The 17,885-nt window shown below is 43.4% G+C and overlaps 1 protein-coding gene across 1 annotated transcript in view; it reads left to right on the top strand.

The window, feature by feature from the left end:
* The window catches only part of ARHGAP10 (Rho GTPase activating protein 10), a 275,523-nt gene that overhangs the window by 227,260 nt on the left and 30,378 nt on the right, over positions 1-17,885 (top strand). Inside the window, exon 18 of the mRNA XM_030887201.2 lies at positions 14,919-15,078. Coding sequence (XP_030743061.2) covers positions 14,919-15,078 — 160 coding nt within the window. The remainder of the gene's footprint in view (positions 1-14,918; positions 15,079-17,885) is intronic.

Raw genomic sequence — 17,885 nt, 5'->3', positions numbered from 1 at the left:
GGCATTTTTATAGGTCTTCCAAGAAGTTTTCAAAAGGAATCCACTATCTTCTTTGCACTAAAAAAAAAAAAAGTCTTCAAGCTCACTAAGATGAATGATAGGTCTGGCATTTTGGATCTACCAGTACTCTCTAATATTGTGAGCTGGTGTAACCACTAGGCTACAGTTCAAGACCACCAGCTGCTCTGCAGGAGGAAAGATGAGGCTCCCTACACGCTTAAAGAGTTGCAGTCTTAGAAACCCACGGGGGCGGTGCTTTGCTCTCCTCTAGGCTTGTGACATCTCGACTGTAGCAGGGAATTTGGGTTTTATTTTTAATGTTCTCCCAACTTAATAGCCTTTTTTCTTGAAAATATGATTATGACCATGATTGTACTTCTTTGCTTGAGTCACATGAGAAATAGTGGTCATTTAATTCTCTGTTTATTATCTTACATATATTCTTTTATATTTTTATAATTAACTACAAGTGCATGGCACAAAAGTCAAACGGTAATTAAAAATAAAAACAAAAGACTCCCTGCCATGGAGTCAATCCTGACTCATAGTGACACTGTGTAATTCTTAGTGGTATGCAATTATTCCCCCATTTTGTGATCTGATGTAATTATTTTAGGTGTTGTAAATTGTAATCTCTGTGATGTTAATGTGCCAGTATTAGAGGCAATTAGATAATGAGGCAGGATACAATATACAGGATTGGGTTGTTCTCTTTTGAGATACAAAAGAGATTAAACAGCAAGCAGAGATCAGAAGGGCCAGAGGCATATTGATTCGCAGACACGTGGAGATCTCCATAGAAGTCTGGGCCCATGGACGTGGAAAGGAAGCAGGACCTTCCTTGAGCTGAGAGAGAAAGACAGCTTCCCCTAGTGGTGCCCTGACTGTCGGCTTCTGGCTTCCTAAACTGAGCGAGATTCCATTTCTTTTTGTTGGATCCATCCACTTGTAGTATTTATAGTACAGGCAGTAGGTGTAGTTTCTTTTAGTTCAAGCATGATTTTTAGTTTTTACATATACTGGTACAGATAAGAGCTGGAAACACAGGGAATCCAGGACAGATAAACCCCTCAGAACCAATAATGAGAGTAGCTATACCAGGAGGGGAAAAAGAAGGTGGGAAGAAAATGGGAGCGAATCACAATGATCTACATAAAACCCCCTCCCTGGAACATGGACAACAGAAAAGTGGGTAAAGGGAGACATCAGACGGTGTAAAACATGAAAAAATAATAATTTATAAATTATCAAGGGTTTGTGAGGGAGGGAGGGTGGGGGAGAAAATGAGGAGCTAATACCAAGGGCTCAAATAGAAAGAAAATGTTTTGAGAATAATGAGGGCAACAAATGTGCTCGACACAATGGATGGATGGATGGATGGATGGATGGATGGATGGATGGATGGATGGATGGATGGATGGATTGTGATAAGAGTTGTACAAGCCCCAAATAAAATGATTTCTTTTTTAAAAAACCCTGAAGATTAGTTTTTCTTAAAGCAACCAGTGTTGTGGTCATAATTCAGGAGATAAAGGAGAAAGAAAGCCAGCGGTGACTGGTTTTGAACTTGGGGCATGATACAGTTTAGCAGAAATGAGCCATGTAGGAGGGGGAAGTAGGAGGGAAAGTCCCACAGTTTATCTAATGATATAGTATGAAGTATTACAGATCTACTATCTTCAACTACTTACCTAAAGAAACGCCTTCTCTTGGGTTCAGGAGCCCTGGTGGTATAGTGATTACGAGGTGGACTGCTAACTGCAAGGGCAGCAGTTCAAAACTACCAGCTGTTCCAAGGGAGGAAGAGAGGCTTTCTACTCCTGTAAATAGTCTCAGAAATGCAGAGACGATTCTACCCATTTTATAGACTCCATGGCAGTGAGGTGGGCTTATTCTGTGTAGCGGAGTTCTTTTGGGTTAATTATTGGTAACGCTATCTGAGGTTCTTACTTGATGCTTTACCAGGTTGTTAGTCATTTAGGAATTCACTGCTTCCTGAAGATACTAAATCATGTTGCTACTTTCTTGTCACATCACAGTTTTTTTCATTAAGGACAATTTTGATCATCTATTTCTACATCCAGCTAGTGGGTTTGAACTGCTGACCTTGTTGTTAGCAGCCCAAGGCATAACCTACCATACCAGAGTGTTCTAAATTTCCTGACTGTTCACATGGTGGGCTTCCTCAGCAGTCTGTGGAAGACTGGTACAGTATCTCATTACTTTTTTTTTTGTTTCTCTGGATAGTCGTACGTGGTTAAATTTTTGTTTGTTTGTTTAGGCAGAACTTTCTATAGGTAAGTAAATATCCCAGGACTGTAATATAATGTAAAATACTTTCTGCTTTATGATATCAATCAGGTAGCTTTGACTTCTACCGACATTGCATCTGATCTGGTCTTATTTGCTGTTTAATTGACTTTCATCAACCTTTGCAAGTAATAGAAGTGATTCCTTGAATTGTAACCTGATGCTTATTGGCTATTGTTGTAACTTTATAATGGGAGAGTGCATTTTATGTGATAGGATTATAATATATCTGGTTCACACATCAGTTTTCTAGCATTCACCCCCAGGATATTTTAGCTGTCCAGTAGCTTTTTGGAAAGTATGCATTATGCTTAATTAAAAAAACAAATCCTTGGGCAAAACTGTATAAAACTCTACTTTTTAATTTTATGGCGTTTTTATTACATGTTTTCCTGGTTCGGTGTGACATTTTAATTTGTAGTTCAAGAGTTGCCTTTTCTCTTATTTCGTTTCTTTGGAGATGCAAAATCTAGATGTAGTTTGGGGTGGGGGTGGGGATTTTGATATGATTTCAGATAAAGGAAGTATATTACTGCAGTGAAATATTCTCCTCCAGCCACTGGCTGTCCTCAATCTGATTGTTAACTCAGCCTCATCATGGTCCCCGTTATGGCTTGTCCTATTCCGTGAAGGCAAAATGAAAAGAAAGAAATGGACGTGTTTTGTCCCTTTGCCACAGCATCGGACATTGTTTAACTTGCACTCTAACTTATAAATGGGGTTACTGGGACTTGAGGAGCCTCTCCTTCCACTTGGCAGTTGTGCTGAGAAACACAATTAGCGTCCTTTCCTTAATGGTGCAATTGGCAGACTTAATTTCTTACACCCCATTCCCTTTCCCTGCTAATGGAAGACTTAAGGAAGATTTCTGGGCAATAAATGTAAATGATTTTCTAACTGTAATCAATGCAACCTAGTTCACCATGGGCTCATGGAAACCCACAGGGGCATTAGAACTGACTCAGTGACAGTGCGTATAGAGTTTAATGGGAGGGAGCCTTGGTGGTGCAGTTTTTAAGTGCTTGGCAGCTAACTGGAAGGTTAGCAGTTCAAACCTCCCTTCTGCTCCACGGGAGGAAGATGTGGTAATCTTCTCCTTTACAGATGGACAGCCTTGGAAACCCAGTGAGGCAGTGTTACTTTGCCTAGTACTGCTTCTATGAGTTAGAATCTATAAACTGTAATGAAGACTTGTCCTTAGATGGTAGGATTGGGTATACTTTTTAAAGGAAAAAAAAAACCAAGAACCCTGGTTTCATTTTCTAATTTAAAAGTTCAATTTAAAGTCAAATTTAGAGTTTCCTAACTCGTGTTTCTTATTCCAGTTTGTAAAATAAATCCACTCTTTGTGTTTCCAGTTAAGGAAAACTAATATATACATTTAAAATATATTGGTTAAATAATGTATTGCCCTTTCTTGCCTAGGTTTGGAGGAGTATAAAGAATAAATCTAAAAAAAAAGCATAAATCTCTGGCATGAAAAAATAGAGCTCCGCTTTATTTCTTGTCTCCTGTGGGTCCTTGCCTGTTTGACGCCACAGTTGCTGTTCCTTTAGAAACCGAGTTTTCTCAGTTCTTTGGCCCTTCCAGTTGGTCACATAGACGAGCATATAGAGAGACGTGAGACGGGTGCCAGGTTTCCTTGGCCGGGTAGGTGGTGATTGGCATATGGATCCGGCCATGGCCTTTCTCAGCACGCCGTGCCTCTCACACACTGTTCCCTCGTGACCTGCTCTTCCAGTTGGAGGCTGCAGTTTCCCATTAGAGAGGGTCATAGGACTCACGAGGTTCAGGCCTTGCCAAGCCTCTGGGAAGGTCACGATGGAACAAGCCTTTTCTTCAGCAACCAAGGAGGTGGCCTACTTGGAAGAAATCAATCTTAGATAATCGAGCACTTCAAGATGGGCTATTTTTCTGTGTTATGTGGACATGTTATTTTGCCATTTTTTCCTGAGTCTTCAGGAAAGTCTGGCTATCTGGCAGCCCTGTTGTCTGAAATTCAGTAATTGTAGGAATAGCAAAGCTAAGACAGCATGCAAACATAAAATACTGTGCAAATTTGCTCTCCCTTTTTGGGGGGTGGGGTGGAGGGAGCAATAATAGTAAACGATTCTGGGAGACATGCTCCTCAGAGTTGGAAGACTTGGTTGATTCCCTGTCCACAAGAGTGTCTTGCAGTAGTTTGAGAGCAAGCAGACATTATGATATACTTCCAAGATTTGGGTTGGTAGCACGAAGCCATGGAAAAACCAATGGATTTGTGTAGTAAAAACGGGATCCCAAACGAGATGGGTCATTGCTCTGATCCACTCTAACAGGTCAATGATGTCTCATTTCAGAAATGTCCTGTATTAGCCACTCTTTAGAGAACAACACTGCTTGGTGGACCTGAAAAATTGTGATGCACTTGAATCACTCAAGATCGCATGTTAACTATTTCCTTTGGTCTCTATCAAACTTAAAATTCAATTGTTGTTCTCTCTACCTTTATAAAAGTTGGTTTTGCAAAATGGTTTCTTTCCACTGTTTCATATATGCAACTTCTCCCCAGTTCCTGGGCACGCTCCGCTCTTATGTTTACAGTGCTAAGTCCAACAGCATTTTGAACGAGGGGGAAGGAAAAGATGTTTGACTTATGATAATTTGGACTAGAATAAGTTTTACGTACTATAATAGTGCAGTTGTAAAACTGGTAACTAGTTTTTGCCATGGTGTAAGATGTACCAACCCAGATTCTCTGAAATTAGTTTGGAAGTACTGTCCCTGATACTAGACAACCCTCCCCCCCTTTTTCCCCCACGTGTTCCAGGTAACAGGTGGAAAGACATGATTGCCAGAAGTAGCTTTTATTGACGTCATGCTGTTTGCCACGTGTTAGAACCTGGGACGTGAACATTTCCTGCTTAGTTCAAAGGTTATCATTTAAAGAGGTTTATGTAATTTAGCAAAGCAAACAAAAACAGTATTTTCTTAATCTCTCTTCATAACTCACCCCAGTTTCTGTCTCTTCTCATCAACCCCCCTCCCAGAGCTCTTCACCAGGGAAGAGTCGCTTTGCTACGATGGCTTTTGCCCCAGAGATTTTTTTTTATCATTCAGGATTTCCTTTCTCTCCCCCCACTTCACGAACCCTCGTGACTCTCAGATATGAAGCCTAAATTTTGGTGCTTGAATCCTGCTTCTATACAGCATCATTCGAACAGACATGGAGCCAATGTTAATTGGGTAACGAAGAATTTGAAATCCTCTAAACTTTCTACCCTCATAAAGAGTTACAGTCTTGGAAATCCACAGGGGCCGTTTTACCGTGTCCCATAGGGTCACCATGAGAATAGATTGGGTGACAATGAGTTCAGAGAAGCTTATTGTTATTGTGTGGACCTATCTAAATGAAAGTGCAGGATGAAAATAGTATAATTTTATGCAGAATGATACGAAAATCTAGCCACAAGAGGAAATGAGGATTTAATGGATATTAACTAGAGTGACTTTGCTTGCCTTCTCTGGGTAAAAGGGTGGGTCCTCCACCTATTTTTGGTTGAATCCACTGCTCTCAATGGATTCTGACTCATAGCAACCCTTAAGCCCATGTAGAATGGCTCCTGAGGATTTCTGAGACTGAATCTTTACAGGAGTAGACAGCTTCACCTTGCTCCTGTGGAGTGACTTGTGGGTTAAAACGACTCGTGCTTAACCCATTGCACCAGCAGAACGCCTCATTTTGGTTGCAGATAGCCTCACAGATAAATCGTGGTTAAGCCTTTGGATTTCCTGCTCTGTGTGTACAGTGAAATTTTATATGTTAAGTCATATCTTCTCATTGATTCCCATGATCATTTTAGAAATTTCTTCCCTCACTCCACCCAGATGCCTTACGTTCTAATCTGACTCATTATCACCAGCATATTTGATTTGTTTTTTTCCTCCCCAGAAGTTCTTCAGTACTGCTCTTGCTGATACCTAGTATGGTTTTGCATGCTAATAAAAAAATAAAAAGAATGAAAATAAAAAGAACTCAAGGATATAAGCTTTTGCTGTATGGACTTTCCTATTTGTAATGACAACCCTTTGCCATGGAGTAGATTTCAATCCCAGGAGATCCACCTATCGGGTATGGATTTCAACCGACAGGCTGTAGGGCAGAGTGGAATTACCCCACAGGTTTCCCCCAGGCTGCTGTAACTCTAGAGGGACACTGGTGCACCTTGCTCCCAAGGAACACCTAAGGGGGTCAAGCCACATGGCTTCCCTTGCATTAGTGTCAGTATAAAAGTAATTCCTCCTGCCTGTGTATGCTTTTCCCTTAATTAATTTTCTTCTTTACTTAAACTTTTCTATTGTTGTTTTTAAGATGCCTTCCCCAATTTTTGGAGATTAAATTCACTTGCCTGCTGACTTCCTTAACTTAGCTCTCTATCCCTTTCCTCTCCCCCCCCCCCCCCCCCCCCCCCCCCCCCCCATTGCACCCACCTGGATGAACTCTTGATCCTTCTAGTTCACCTTGCTTGACCAGGTTTGCACCTTCTAGAATATTGCTTCTGGATTATTTCAGTGGTTTTTTCCTCTCCGTTTACTTCCTTCTTCCTCCCTCCTTCCTCCTCCTTTTTATCCCCTGAGCTTTTCTTTCTATAGACAACAGTAGACATGATCAAACCAGTTGGACCTCCCATGCTGTTCTCTCTGAAGACCTGCTGAGTTTCTCCAAGGGCATTCTCTGTGGATGTCTTTGGGGAGCAACCCTTGGGAGGTTTTTATGTCGAGCACTATTTCCATTATGCCCTCACACTTGAACGACCATTTGGTTGGATAAAAATTCTATACTACAAATTTGAAGGAAAATTATTTTCTTTTAAACTAAAATTAATGCTTCAGCCTTGGTCTGGGCTCGGTGTTGCTTTTGAGAAGTCACATGTCAGTCTGGGTCTTTGCCTTTTTTTTTTTAATCTGCTCTTTCTGCCTGGGTACTTTTTTCTTCTCGTGCTCTTAAATTTTGAAACAATCAGTCTTATGTGCCCAACACCTCTAGATTGAGGTCGACGGAGTTTCTTTCATTTAATTTTAACTTATGTCTTCTGGATCCCACATGTTGGCAGTTCCATTTGTAACTTTAGACTCAGAGCTTCCGGAGTGCTCACTTGGTGAGTTTGCTGTTCCCTCTGCAAGGTTATTTGCAGGATAATTTTGAGTATCTGCATGGCTATTGTGCATTGGCTCCTTCCTTCCTTCCTTCCTCCCTCCCTCCCCCCCTCCCTCCCCTCTTTTATCTAGTCCGGGTGCAGATCTTGTTTCTACCTGGTGCACACCAAGATCTTATCGTTGCTGGTGTATAGTCTTCATCTCCTGCGTGGGAGGCGTGCAAATGTCAAATGTCGTGCCTCGGGTCATGGAAGAACTTAGTCATAGCATTTTGGCTTCTATTTACTCCTCCCAGGCTCTAGAACCATATAAGGATCCTGGTTCTAGCCCCCTGCCCCCTGCCTGGTCTACTGTAGATGCTACAGACTGGACAGAACTTGATATCTAGCTAGTTTTACAGGTTTCAATTAGTCCTGATGCAAGTAGGCTTTTTTTCCGGGGGTGAATATTTCCTTTGTTTCAAATCTACAGAAATGTTTAATGGGTTTTGAATAGTTATATATTCTCTTTTTAACTTTTATTTGTTTTGTTCTTGGGTGAGAATAAGTTATGGCTTGAAAACCCTTTTAAGGGTTATTTTATTAGTTATTACTGGGCAGACATGGAAGGTGAGGGAGGTTTCCACTGAAAAATTTCCTTGGCATCTTGCCTGAAATTTGCCTGACTGACCTAGATAGGGAGTGTTCTCTGTTCCAAGTGCAGCTACTGTTTCTCAGTAAATCTTTCTGGATCCTACTGACCAGCCATTAGCTAGTGAGCCACTTGTAAGATTGCCCTGACCTGACAGGAAGAAGACTGTCCGCGGAAACACCGGAGTCTGAAGCTGTCTTCCCATTCATCAAATGCGTCTCAATGAGACTTGCTTGAATTAAATTCGACTTACACACTGGAGCTTTTCCTTTTCTTCTTATTTCGGCTTCTCTTCCCTGGACCCCTCCTCATCCTCTCTGTCCCCCCTCCCTTTTGGTTCTGCCGTCTTCCAGCAATGTAAGCCAGGACCCTGTACTAGCTTTGCTGTTGTGGACACAGCCCGGTTTTGACGAATAACAAACGCCTGAGGTTTCATGCTGTGACCAAATAGCCTTAGGTTATGTGGAAGTAAAACAGGGATTCAGAGGGAGCTATCCCTGACTTTTGGACCATCAGGAAATCTGGTGGAAAAGAAGAAATGAGATCACCAAAAAGTCAGCATCAAAGGAGAGACTAGTTTTCCATCATCAGAACACGAAACTTCACTGAACTAGAGTAAAAGTTTATTAATACATTGAGATGAAGGAGACAAATATCCTCTAAAGTAGCGGTTCTCAACCTGTGGGTCGTGACCCCTGTGGGGGGTTGAACGACCCTTTCACAGGGGCCGCCCAATTCATTACAGTAGCAAAATTACAGTGATGAAGTAGGAACGAAAATACTTTTTTGGGGGGGGAGGGGGAGAAGCTGTGTGGCAGGGTCCTGGCCTGAGGAAGGTTGAGAACCGCTGCTCTAAAGTGTTAGAGAAGGTACAGTTGTCAAGTGTGTATTCCTCATCCTGGCTCTAATTTTCTACCAGTCTTTGTAGATTCCTGTAGTCTATTATGAAAAAAGACTTGCTGTGGACTCCAGGTTCATTAGCAAAGCCAGACTGAGTAATGCTCTCTAGACGATGTCATGAAAGGTATGCGCACTTGATTTTTGTGGACTTTTTTATCCAGTTGTTGAAAGAATCTGTGTCCATAGGAAAATCCAAAACGTCAACAAAATAACACTTCTTTTGCATTTCTAACAATGATAGTGGTGTGTGTGTGTGTGAGTGTGAATGAGAGCCTGCTTCTCAAATCTGGAGTTCCCTAATGCTTTCTTGTACTTCAACGCATCTTCCTTTGTTTTCTCACCACTGCAGTGACTTCAACCCTACCGCTCTGACTCCCAAGTCAATGCAGTGATTTCAGAGCTCTTTCCTGAGCGCCAGAGTTGTGTAATCAACACTCAGGATAATTTCTTTCTTTTTTTTTTCTTCACCATTTATTGCAAGTTTTTAATGTGCCCACTACCTTATCTCACATAATACTGCCATAACTCTGGAGAAACCATTTGTTTTTTTATTCTATTTTTTATTTTAAATAATCATTTTATTAGGGGCTCATACAACTCATCACAATCCGTACATACGTCATTTGTGTCCAGCACATTAGTACATATGTTGACTTCATCATTCTCACAACACCCGTTTCCACTTGAACCCTTGGTGTCAGCTCCTCATTTCCCCCCTCCTTTCCCTGAACCCTTGATAATTTATAGATTATTATTATTTTATCATGTCTTACCCTATCCAACGTCTCCCTCGGGATAATTTCATCTGGGTTTTCTATTGACTTCTCAAACGTAACACAAGCTAAAAAGTTTGTTTTCTCCTCTGCCAAACTCGCTCCTTGTTCTAGTTGCACCTATTTTAGTAGTCCATGATTCCACCAGTTATCAAGGTGCCCAAGCTAAGACCTGGAGGGTTTCCTGTGTTCCCCTCTCGTCCTTCACACTTACTTATCAAGTTCAAATGACTGTAGTCCCTGGGTATCTCTTGAATCTTTTCCTTGGATCATAGCACTTGCCAGCTTAATCCTTAAAATAAATTCTCAATTCCTTTGGAATGCGTATACAAATTATTGCCCCACTTTCTCTACCTGATCCTCTCCTGTAGCCAAAACTCAGTTACTCGAGCTCCTGATAACTGCAAGGTCCCCTCGTGTGTTCTGAACTTTCAGCTTTGATATTTTCTCTATCAGGAACCCATTGCTTGAAAGTCCAGCCGATATTTCTTCCCTTTCCTGGGGCTTTCCTCTCACACGCCCTTCACTCTTACCACTGGCAGGTTGGGAAGCTGCCTTCTCTGTGGTCTCTAAGCTCCTGCCTACAGCCCTGTTATAGGCACACACCACCTCTAGTTTCTGTCTTGTCTTCTGCACTGTGCCGCAGGTGAGGAACTGATATTTCACTTTATACAGCAGCGTTTGTGGTGTGCTTTGGACATAAATGGAAACTTTATCATATGCGCTTATTAAATAAGTAAATAGAAAGGTGATTCTACTCAGGAGAGGGGATGAGAATCAGGAGAAAGTAGGCTGTGTAAGAGTGCACTGAGCTTTTTAAAGCCCCCACTCTCCCTAGTTCCTGTGTTAGGCTGGGTTTTCTGGAGAAGCAGAACCAGTAATACCTACCTATGTACAAGAAAGGACTTTATATTGAGAAAGAATTTTATAATAAGGATGTGACCCACACCAGCCCAACTCAAGTACGTAGGTCCGACACTCCCTGGAGCCACCTTTAGACTCGGGCAGTTTTCAGTGAGTGAACCAGGAAGGTGAAGTGGGAAGCTGGGAGGTCACGTGCCGGTGGGTGCAGAGTCACATGGATCCAAGGCCCACGGTGCCACAGCTCTCCAGATGGGCCACACAGGCTGCTATCACGCCCTATAGTCCAGGCAAGCAGGAAGGTGAAGAGCGGCGAGAGAGCAAAGTTCTCCGTGTGGCCTGTAAAAAGACCCCACGGCCAGGGGGCATCATCAAGCTGTGACTTCGTGGGTACTTTCCACACATTCCTGTCAAGTTGACTTAAAGCTAACCAATGAATTCCCAAAGGCAACATGTGTCCATGTGAGTGAGAGGTCATGTTCAGCGAGTCCCAGGGCTTCCAGAGGGGTCTTTGTTTGCTTGGCACAGCGTTGGGTTCTTCAAGGATGACCCTGGACCCTGTCCACATGGCAAAACTCTACATGTCTCCAAGGATCATGGAGAGGGGGGAGTCTAAAACCAGTTCCATGAAAGCCATCAGATGGCAGCAAAATGCAGAATGGCCTGAGGAAAGGAGAGATGGGCAGGCAAGGCGGTTGGCAAAGTGCTTTGGGGAGAAAGGCGAGGAGGAGGGTGGGTGCTGTGCAGAAGTCATTTTCTGGCGCCAGTTCTATTTCTAGAGCCTTTCTTGTCTTGGATTCTGCTCATAATGAAAGTCCTTTAGTGCCATTTTGTTCACTCTCTAAAACACCCTTTTACTCCTAGGCGATTTGTCTATTTGTAGATGCCTGTCAGAAGGGAATACCGAAGAAAGGTTGGTTGCCTGACCTCTCAAGGGAAATTCGAGATGGAAAATGATGAGCCTCTCTGGCGTTAATTCTCAGTTACAGATTCATTTCTCAGGGTTTAAAATGTTCCTTCCAGAAATCAGGAAACATCGCAAAAAATTATTTTGTAAGTCTCACTGGTTTCGTGGTACTTACGAAGCGGGCCACGCGCGTCTTGAGGAGCCCACATTGCAGAAATGGCTCTTCGTATCTATTGTTTATGTGGCTGGTGTTCGTGGCCCCTCAGACTGGTGCTTCTCTCGGGGAAACAGAGCCATCCCCAAAGAGTCCAGGAGGAAAGACTGCCAGGCAGTGGGAAAGCAGGGTGAACTGTCACTTTGTTTGATCGTATTCTCTTCTACCAATATTATTTTCGCTGGAGGATTCAGACTGCGACTGGCAAGCAGGGAGGGAGGAATTCTCTTAATAGGATGTGATTGAATAGGTTGGATGGCAGTTTGTACTGCCTCGGTCTGCTTGGAAGACGGATTAGAGGAATGTAGATGAGTTCATGTATCTGGCTGTGAAAACATCTCAGGCATCTTTCAAAAGTAACATTAGACCTCTGGTCTCCGGTTCCCCGAAGGTGGTTCTCATTGGCAGGTTTCTCCTTGTAGGAAGGAGTCAGGCACTAAGTTGGTCCCCATCGCGTGTTTGCTGCCCGTGCTATCTCATGCTCTGCCTTGCAGACAGGGACGGCGGCCCAGAGAGGACTGAGTGCCAGGATCCCGTCTCCTGCAGCCAGGGAGCTGCCTGCCGCTGACTCACTTCTGTGGTAATCTTGTTCTGCTTCAGAGCTGGTCAAGGGTTTGTTGGTACGTCTAGCCAAGCTTTGCATTGGCGGCCGTAGCGCAGGTAAAGGTTCAAAGGCTTACTTTTAGATTTTGTGCCGGAGTTACATTTGAGACCCTCCTGATTTTGCAGGGGCTCACTGCGCAGGGCGCTTGAGGGACCCAGGCAGGGCCTGGGAAACTTGGGATTCCTGCCCCTTCTGCTCACGAAGGACTGGTTGGAACTGAGCAGCTATCCAGGCCCAGGGAAAGCAACAGCCTTTGTGCTACAGTAGACTGCTCCAAAAAGAAACTAAGTCAAAAGGAACATCATCCCAGTGGTCTGTCAGTGGGTTTGGGTTCATTTGCCTGAAATTTAACCCCTCTCTTTGGGGCTGAATTACTCCAAGAAGCTAAACCCTGTTGTGGTCAGGGGCAGTGGAAAAAGTGAATTCGTTGAAAATGGAACCATAGTATTCCAGACTGTACATTTCAGCAGAGACAGCTCAAAGATTTTCAGGAAGATTTTTAAGCCAGGGAGAAGGGCCCCCCATAACCTCCGTGCTACTGCGCCACATGTTTATGAAAGAAAAAGCTCAGAAATATGTTCTTGTTATCTGCAGATCCGCATTCAGTTAATATCCCTCTAAGTGCTGCCATAAGAAGCCCCTTCTCCCAGCCATCATCTTTAACTCCTCTTCCTGGAATTCAGCTCTTCTGGAGTTCCATTTTCATAATTAGCATCTTGGAATCTAGCTTAATCAGAACCTGGGATCTTCTTGTACTCCATTACTCAAAACCCCGAAAAAGCTCACAGCCATCAAGAGAATTCTGACTCCCAGTAGCCCTGTGGATGAATACAGCCACCTCTGCGGGTTTCCAAGGTTACCAGTCTTTACAGGAGTAGAAAGCCTCATCTTTCTCTTAAGGAGCTGTTGGTGGTTTTGAACCGCAGACCTTGTGGCTAGCAGCCTAACCTGTAAAGCCACTATGACACCGCTTTCCTTATTTCAGTACTGGTAGAATTGGAATCCATCAAAGAAGTTATTCTGAGGGTAAGTTCCTTGCTGTTCCTGGCGCTCTCTCATCCTCTGTTTCCTGGGCCTGTTGTCATTTGCTGTCAAGCCAGCTCCAGCTCAGGGCCACCCCTTGTCTGCAGATTAGGACTGTACTCGGTAGGGTTTTCAGGGTTGTGACCTTTTAGAAGCAGATCACCAGTCCTTTCACCCAAGATACTTCTCAGTGGTTTCAAACTACCAACCTCTTGGCAAGGAAGAGGACACTGAACCATTTTCACCATTCCTTGACTCCTTCTGGGACCTAGGACTGCTGGAGACCACAGGTTCAATCAGCTAGCAGCTTTTGTTGGCTGGGGGTATGGACTGCCACTTGGAGTTCATTTGCTTCCATAGCATTTTATGCTAAGACGAATCACCTGTTAAGTCAGTGCCTCTGCAGGGTCCCTCCGAGACGTAAGGCCTAATGGGGACCGTGCGTTTAGCTGGCGAGCCCAAGCCTGATGGGTGTGGCTCAGGCGGCGTGTGTTAGGGTAGCTAGGTTTACTGTGGAAGGACAGGAAGACCAGCTTCGCTGCTCTTGTGGTCTTGCCTTGTCTGCCTTCTTCATTTCCCACCAACGCCCATACTATATATAAAGGATGCAAAGCCTATTTCAAAAACGGTCCTCTGTGAATGTGTAAACCATACAACACATGTAACAAAAATGCTTTTTAGTTTAGGGGCTTAACTCCATCCCTTAAAGTCACTAGAGGGGCCCGATTCTTATATAACAACCTCCCTAATGTGCACAGGGAAATGGAAGTTTCTCTTTGTCCCAGGACTTTAATAAGTTGGGCAATCCAACATGACGGCTCCAAAGACATAGTCCCTTAAGAGTTGTTTAATTTTGTATGCATTGAGCGGTGACTGGGAGTGGCTTTTCAAGGCCATTGTAAATGGGAATGGCACCCATTGGTGCCTGGGAAGTAAGAGCTAGGCCCTGCGAGGCTGGTGCATGGATCCTAATTGCCCATGAGGTTCCCTTGCTCAGGACCGTTCCCGTTCCAGTTAGGACATCACTGTGGTCACCATTAAGGCTTCCGTCTTCTGTTTGTGCTGATTGTGATTGTGGTGCTTTCTTGTGGGGAAAACGCACCTCACTGTGTACTCTCCCTGAGCACCGTTGGGTTAAGCAATAACAAATCAACTTTAAAGACAGGACACTCAAATCCTCTCCGGGTGAATTACAAATGTAAAACGACTGGCTGATCGAGTCAGACGAGTGGGGAGGCTTGGTCTTACATACTTTGGACAACTTGTTAGGAGAGACCAGTCCCAGGAGAAAGACATGATTCACGTTCGGTAAAGTGGAGGGGCAGGGAAAAAGAGGAAGGCCCTTAAGGACATGGACTGACACGGCTGCGTCAGTGGGGCGCAGCCTAGGAATGATTGTGAGGACGGCCATCGGAACAAATGTGCATCAGGCACTGTGGGTTGGGACTCCCTCTCTAGCACATAACAGCAACCACGTCATGTTATGCACTGATGATTGGAGGTGTTTATTTTTTCCTTTGAGTATTTGACTGAATTCTGATGTCCTTCTCCCTCCCTCAGGTGATGGCTCTACCCCGCTTAAGGAGGACACCCCTACCGACAGTCTAGATTCTCTTTCCTCCTCATCTCCCACAACTGCCTCTGTCTACGGGCCTCTGGGACCAGACAAAAACCACCTTCTCATGGATGGGGAGAGCTCCGGGGAGTGGGCCACCACTGTGTAAGTAACTGTCCTTCTGCTTGGTGCTGAGGGGAGCAGGGCCATGGCCTTCTTTACTTTGACACTTACGTGGTGGGTGGGCGCCGAAGCTCTTGGATAGAACCCTTGTCCTGTGGGCAGTGGACCTGCTAAAGGGACAAGGATACATAGAACGGAGCTTTTTTTTCCCCCAATAACTTCGCTGTTTTCTTGGTAAGGAACGGTTGGAATGGTGTGTCTTCAGATCTTGGTTAAATTCATGGTCCTTTGGGGTTGTGCAAAGGAGCCTGGTTACGAGTTGGGCTGCTAATCGCAAGGTCAGCAGATGGAAACCACCAACCGCTGCTCGGGAGGAAGATGAGGCTTTCTACTCCCATAAAGAGAACAACAGGGCAATTCCACCCTGTCCTGTGGGGTCACGATGAGTTCGAATCGACTTGATGGCAATGAGTTTCTACTCCATGTGCTTTCTCACTGGCTGTGTGCACACTTGTAGGGATCTGAGAACGCCTGCCCTATGAATGATGTACTCTTGAAACTGCCTGTAGCTTGATAGGTTCTATAAGTGTTTCAGAACTTGATGCTAGCAGTCGGCTCTGTTCTTCTTCACGCACCATACCAAATCAATAAATGATGGATAAGGTAACACTTTCGTATCTTCTGAGTTTGGTTTAGTTAGCGCCAGACATGTGCAGATCAGTTAAGATAAGTTAGTACAAATCATACCCATCCAAAAGTGCCACGGGCCTGGGTTAACTACAGGGGAGTTGTTTTTGAGTGTTGAATGAGACCGGAGGGAATGCAGATAGGAGGGGGGATTGGGCATCAAATCGGAAACAAATGCTTTTGTCAGAAGACAAAAACAAAAACGTCACTGATAATCACTAGGCAATCAAATTACATCCAGAAATGCATTTATAATTTAAAGTATTTTAATGTCCTGGATTTTTTTTAATCCAAAGTTGCTTAAAATAAATTATGGATAGTGATGTCATCTAACCCTAGCTGGGCAGTTATGGGGTTTTAAATGAAATCGGAAGTCACTCCGCACATTACTTAGCTTTTTATAGTTACTTGCTGAATTCACATGAAATCATTATGAACTCATTAAGTATTAAGGGAGACCAGGGGAAATTTGATAATGCTGAAATTTGAGGGTGACCTGAAGACTTTGAAAATCAAAATGAAATACAAAGTAAAGAAATACAGATATGCCAAGTACAGAAACACATTCTCTAGATGAGCGCCGCCCCGCCGAAGATCATATGTGTATGTTTTATGTGCTGAAGATGGTCCTTTTTTGATGGGTTTAAATTATATGTAACTCAAATATGTGTATCATCATTACCATTCTTATTTTCAGAATAAAAATTCACTTTGACTTCAGTACTGTACCCAACAAAAAGAATGGTTCCATAGAAACCCCAAATCTATAAAGGTACTTGTGTTAGACAGGGTTCTCTAGAGAAACAGGACCAGGACACATGATTAGATAGATAGATAGATAGACAGATAGACAGACAGACAGACACAAAATAAATAGTTAATTTTAGTCTATAGAGCAGTACAAATGGCTCACTGCAACTCACTTCCATGAAACAGCTAATTCATTGGCAGACCTTCAAATCATGGGGGCAACTGGGTGTAAGTCAAGGAAGCAGACAGCTGAGTCCTCTGTAGAACAAATCAGGCAATCAGGCCACAGGCAGCAAACAGCAAGGCAGGTCACCAAGAGTCAGCCAGATGACAGGGTCAGGCACTCCCCAGCTCAAGCGATGCATATATACACCAGTAGCATGTTGAAGCAGTTGTTGAAGGGACCTCAAACTACAGCAACACAGTCCACGGATTGGGTGTCCCTCAGGTGGTGTAGCTCTCAAGTTGAGGCAGAGAACCAGCTAAGGTGCCAATCATCAAAGAGCAAGAGACAAGAAAGGCAAGGCTTGCTGAGCCATTTTTCTCTCAGCCTTTCAATTAAACTACCCTTCAGTGAATCCTACATGTGCTCATTAGTCAGGTTGGCACAATAAACCTACCTATTATAGTACTCCCAAGGTAGAATTTGGCCTTAACTTGTTAAAATAATAATTTCAAAATTAAATAAATTTTTTTTCTTTTTTGGGTGAGAAACCCGATTCCTAATTAATTTCTTTTCATAGCATCTATCACATACAGCGTGGAAGGGGAGTTTAGTTACTCATCCCTCCAGAGCCATTCTGCATAAAAGTGACATTATGCGCCAGGTATAACCAGCGTTCAGTTCACACCACGTCGATGCCTCAAACATGAAGAGCTTGATTTTGGGGGGTCATAAATCAAGCAAGGAGTGAATTCCCCAGCTTCCTCTTCATGTACATTTTTAAATGGTGTAGAAAGCACTCCAACCACAACGGCGGGGGGAACGTGGTTGAAGCAAGTCTAGAAAGGGGATTTTTGCTCTCATGTAGACATGGCCTTACTTTTAGAACAAGGTTTTTTGTCTTGAATAAAATATATCTATATTCTATTACATGTATAGAATATTTCTTGTGTGTCTTTTAAAGGATGTATTGGTAATGATCCTATTGCAGTATAGATTGGTCATTAAATTAGGAAGTATTCTTTTTCTTTTTTTTTACCCAATTGGTGAGAACAGAAGTCTGAAATGAAGGGTGCACCCAAAGAGAAAGGCAGTGAGGCAGAGATTCATGCCCAGCTCCAGAGACAGAAAGTTTTATCCCAAGACTACTTACCTCAAAGGTGGAGTTCAGGGTTTTGTCCGAGTCACGGCACTAAATATGTTAGGTTTTTGGAGTGGTTTACTTTGGTTCTTGATTCGCAGCATTGAA

Source organism: Echinops telfairi, unplaced genomic scaffold, assembly GCF_000313985.2.
Source record: "Echinops telfairi isolate 266 unplaced genomic scaffold, ASM31398v2 ScPeMD7_5868;HRSCAF=6743_1, whole genome shotgun sequence".
Taxonomy (NCBI): Eukaryota; Metazoa; Chordata; class Mammalia; order Afrosoricida; family Tenrecidae; genus Echinops; species Echinops telfairi.
This window is presented reverse-complemented; position numbering and strand designations above follow the sequence as displayed.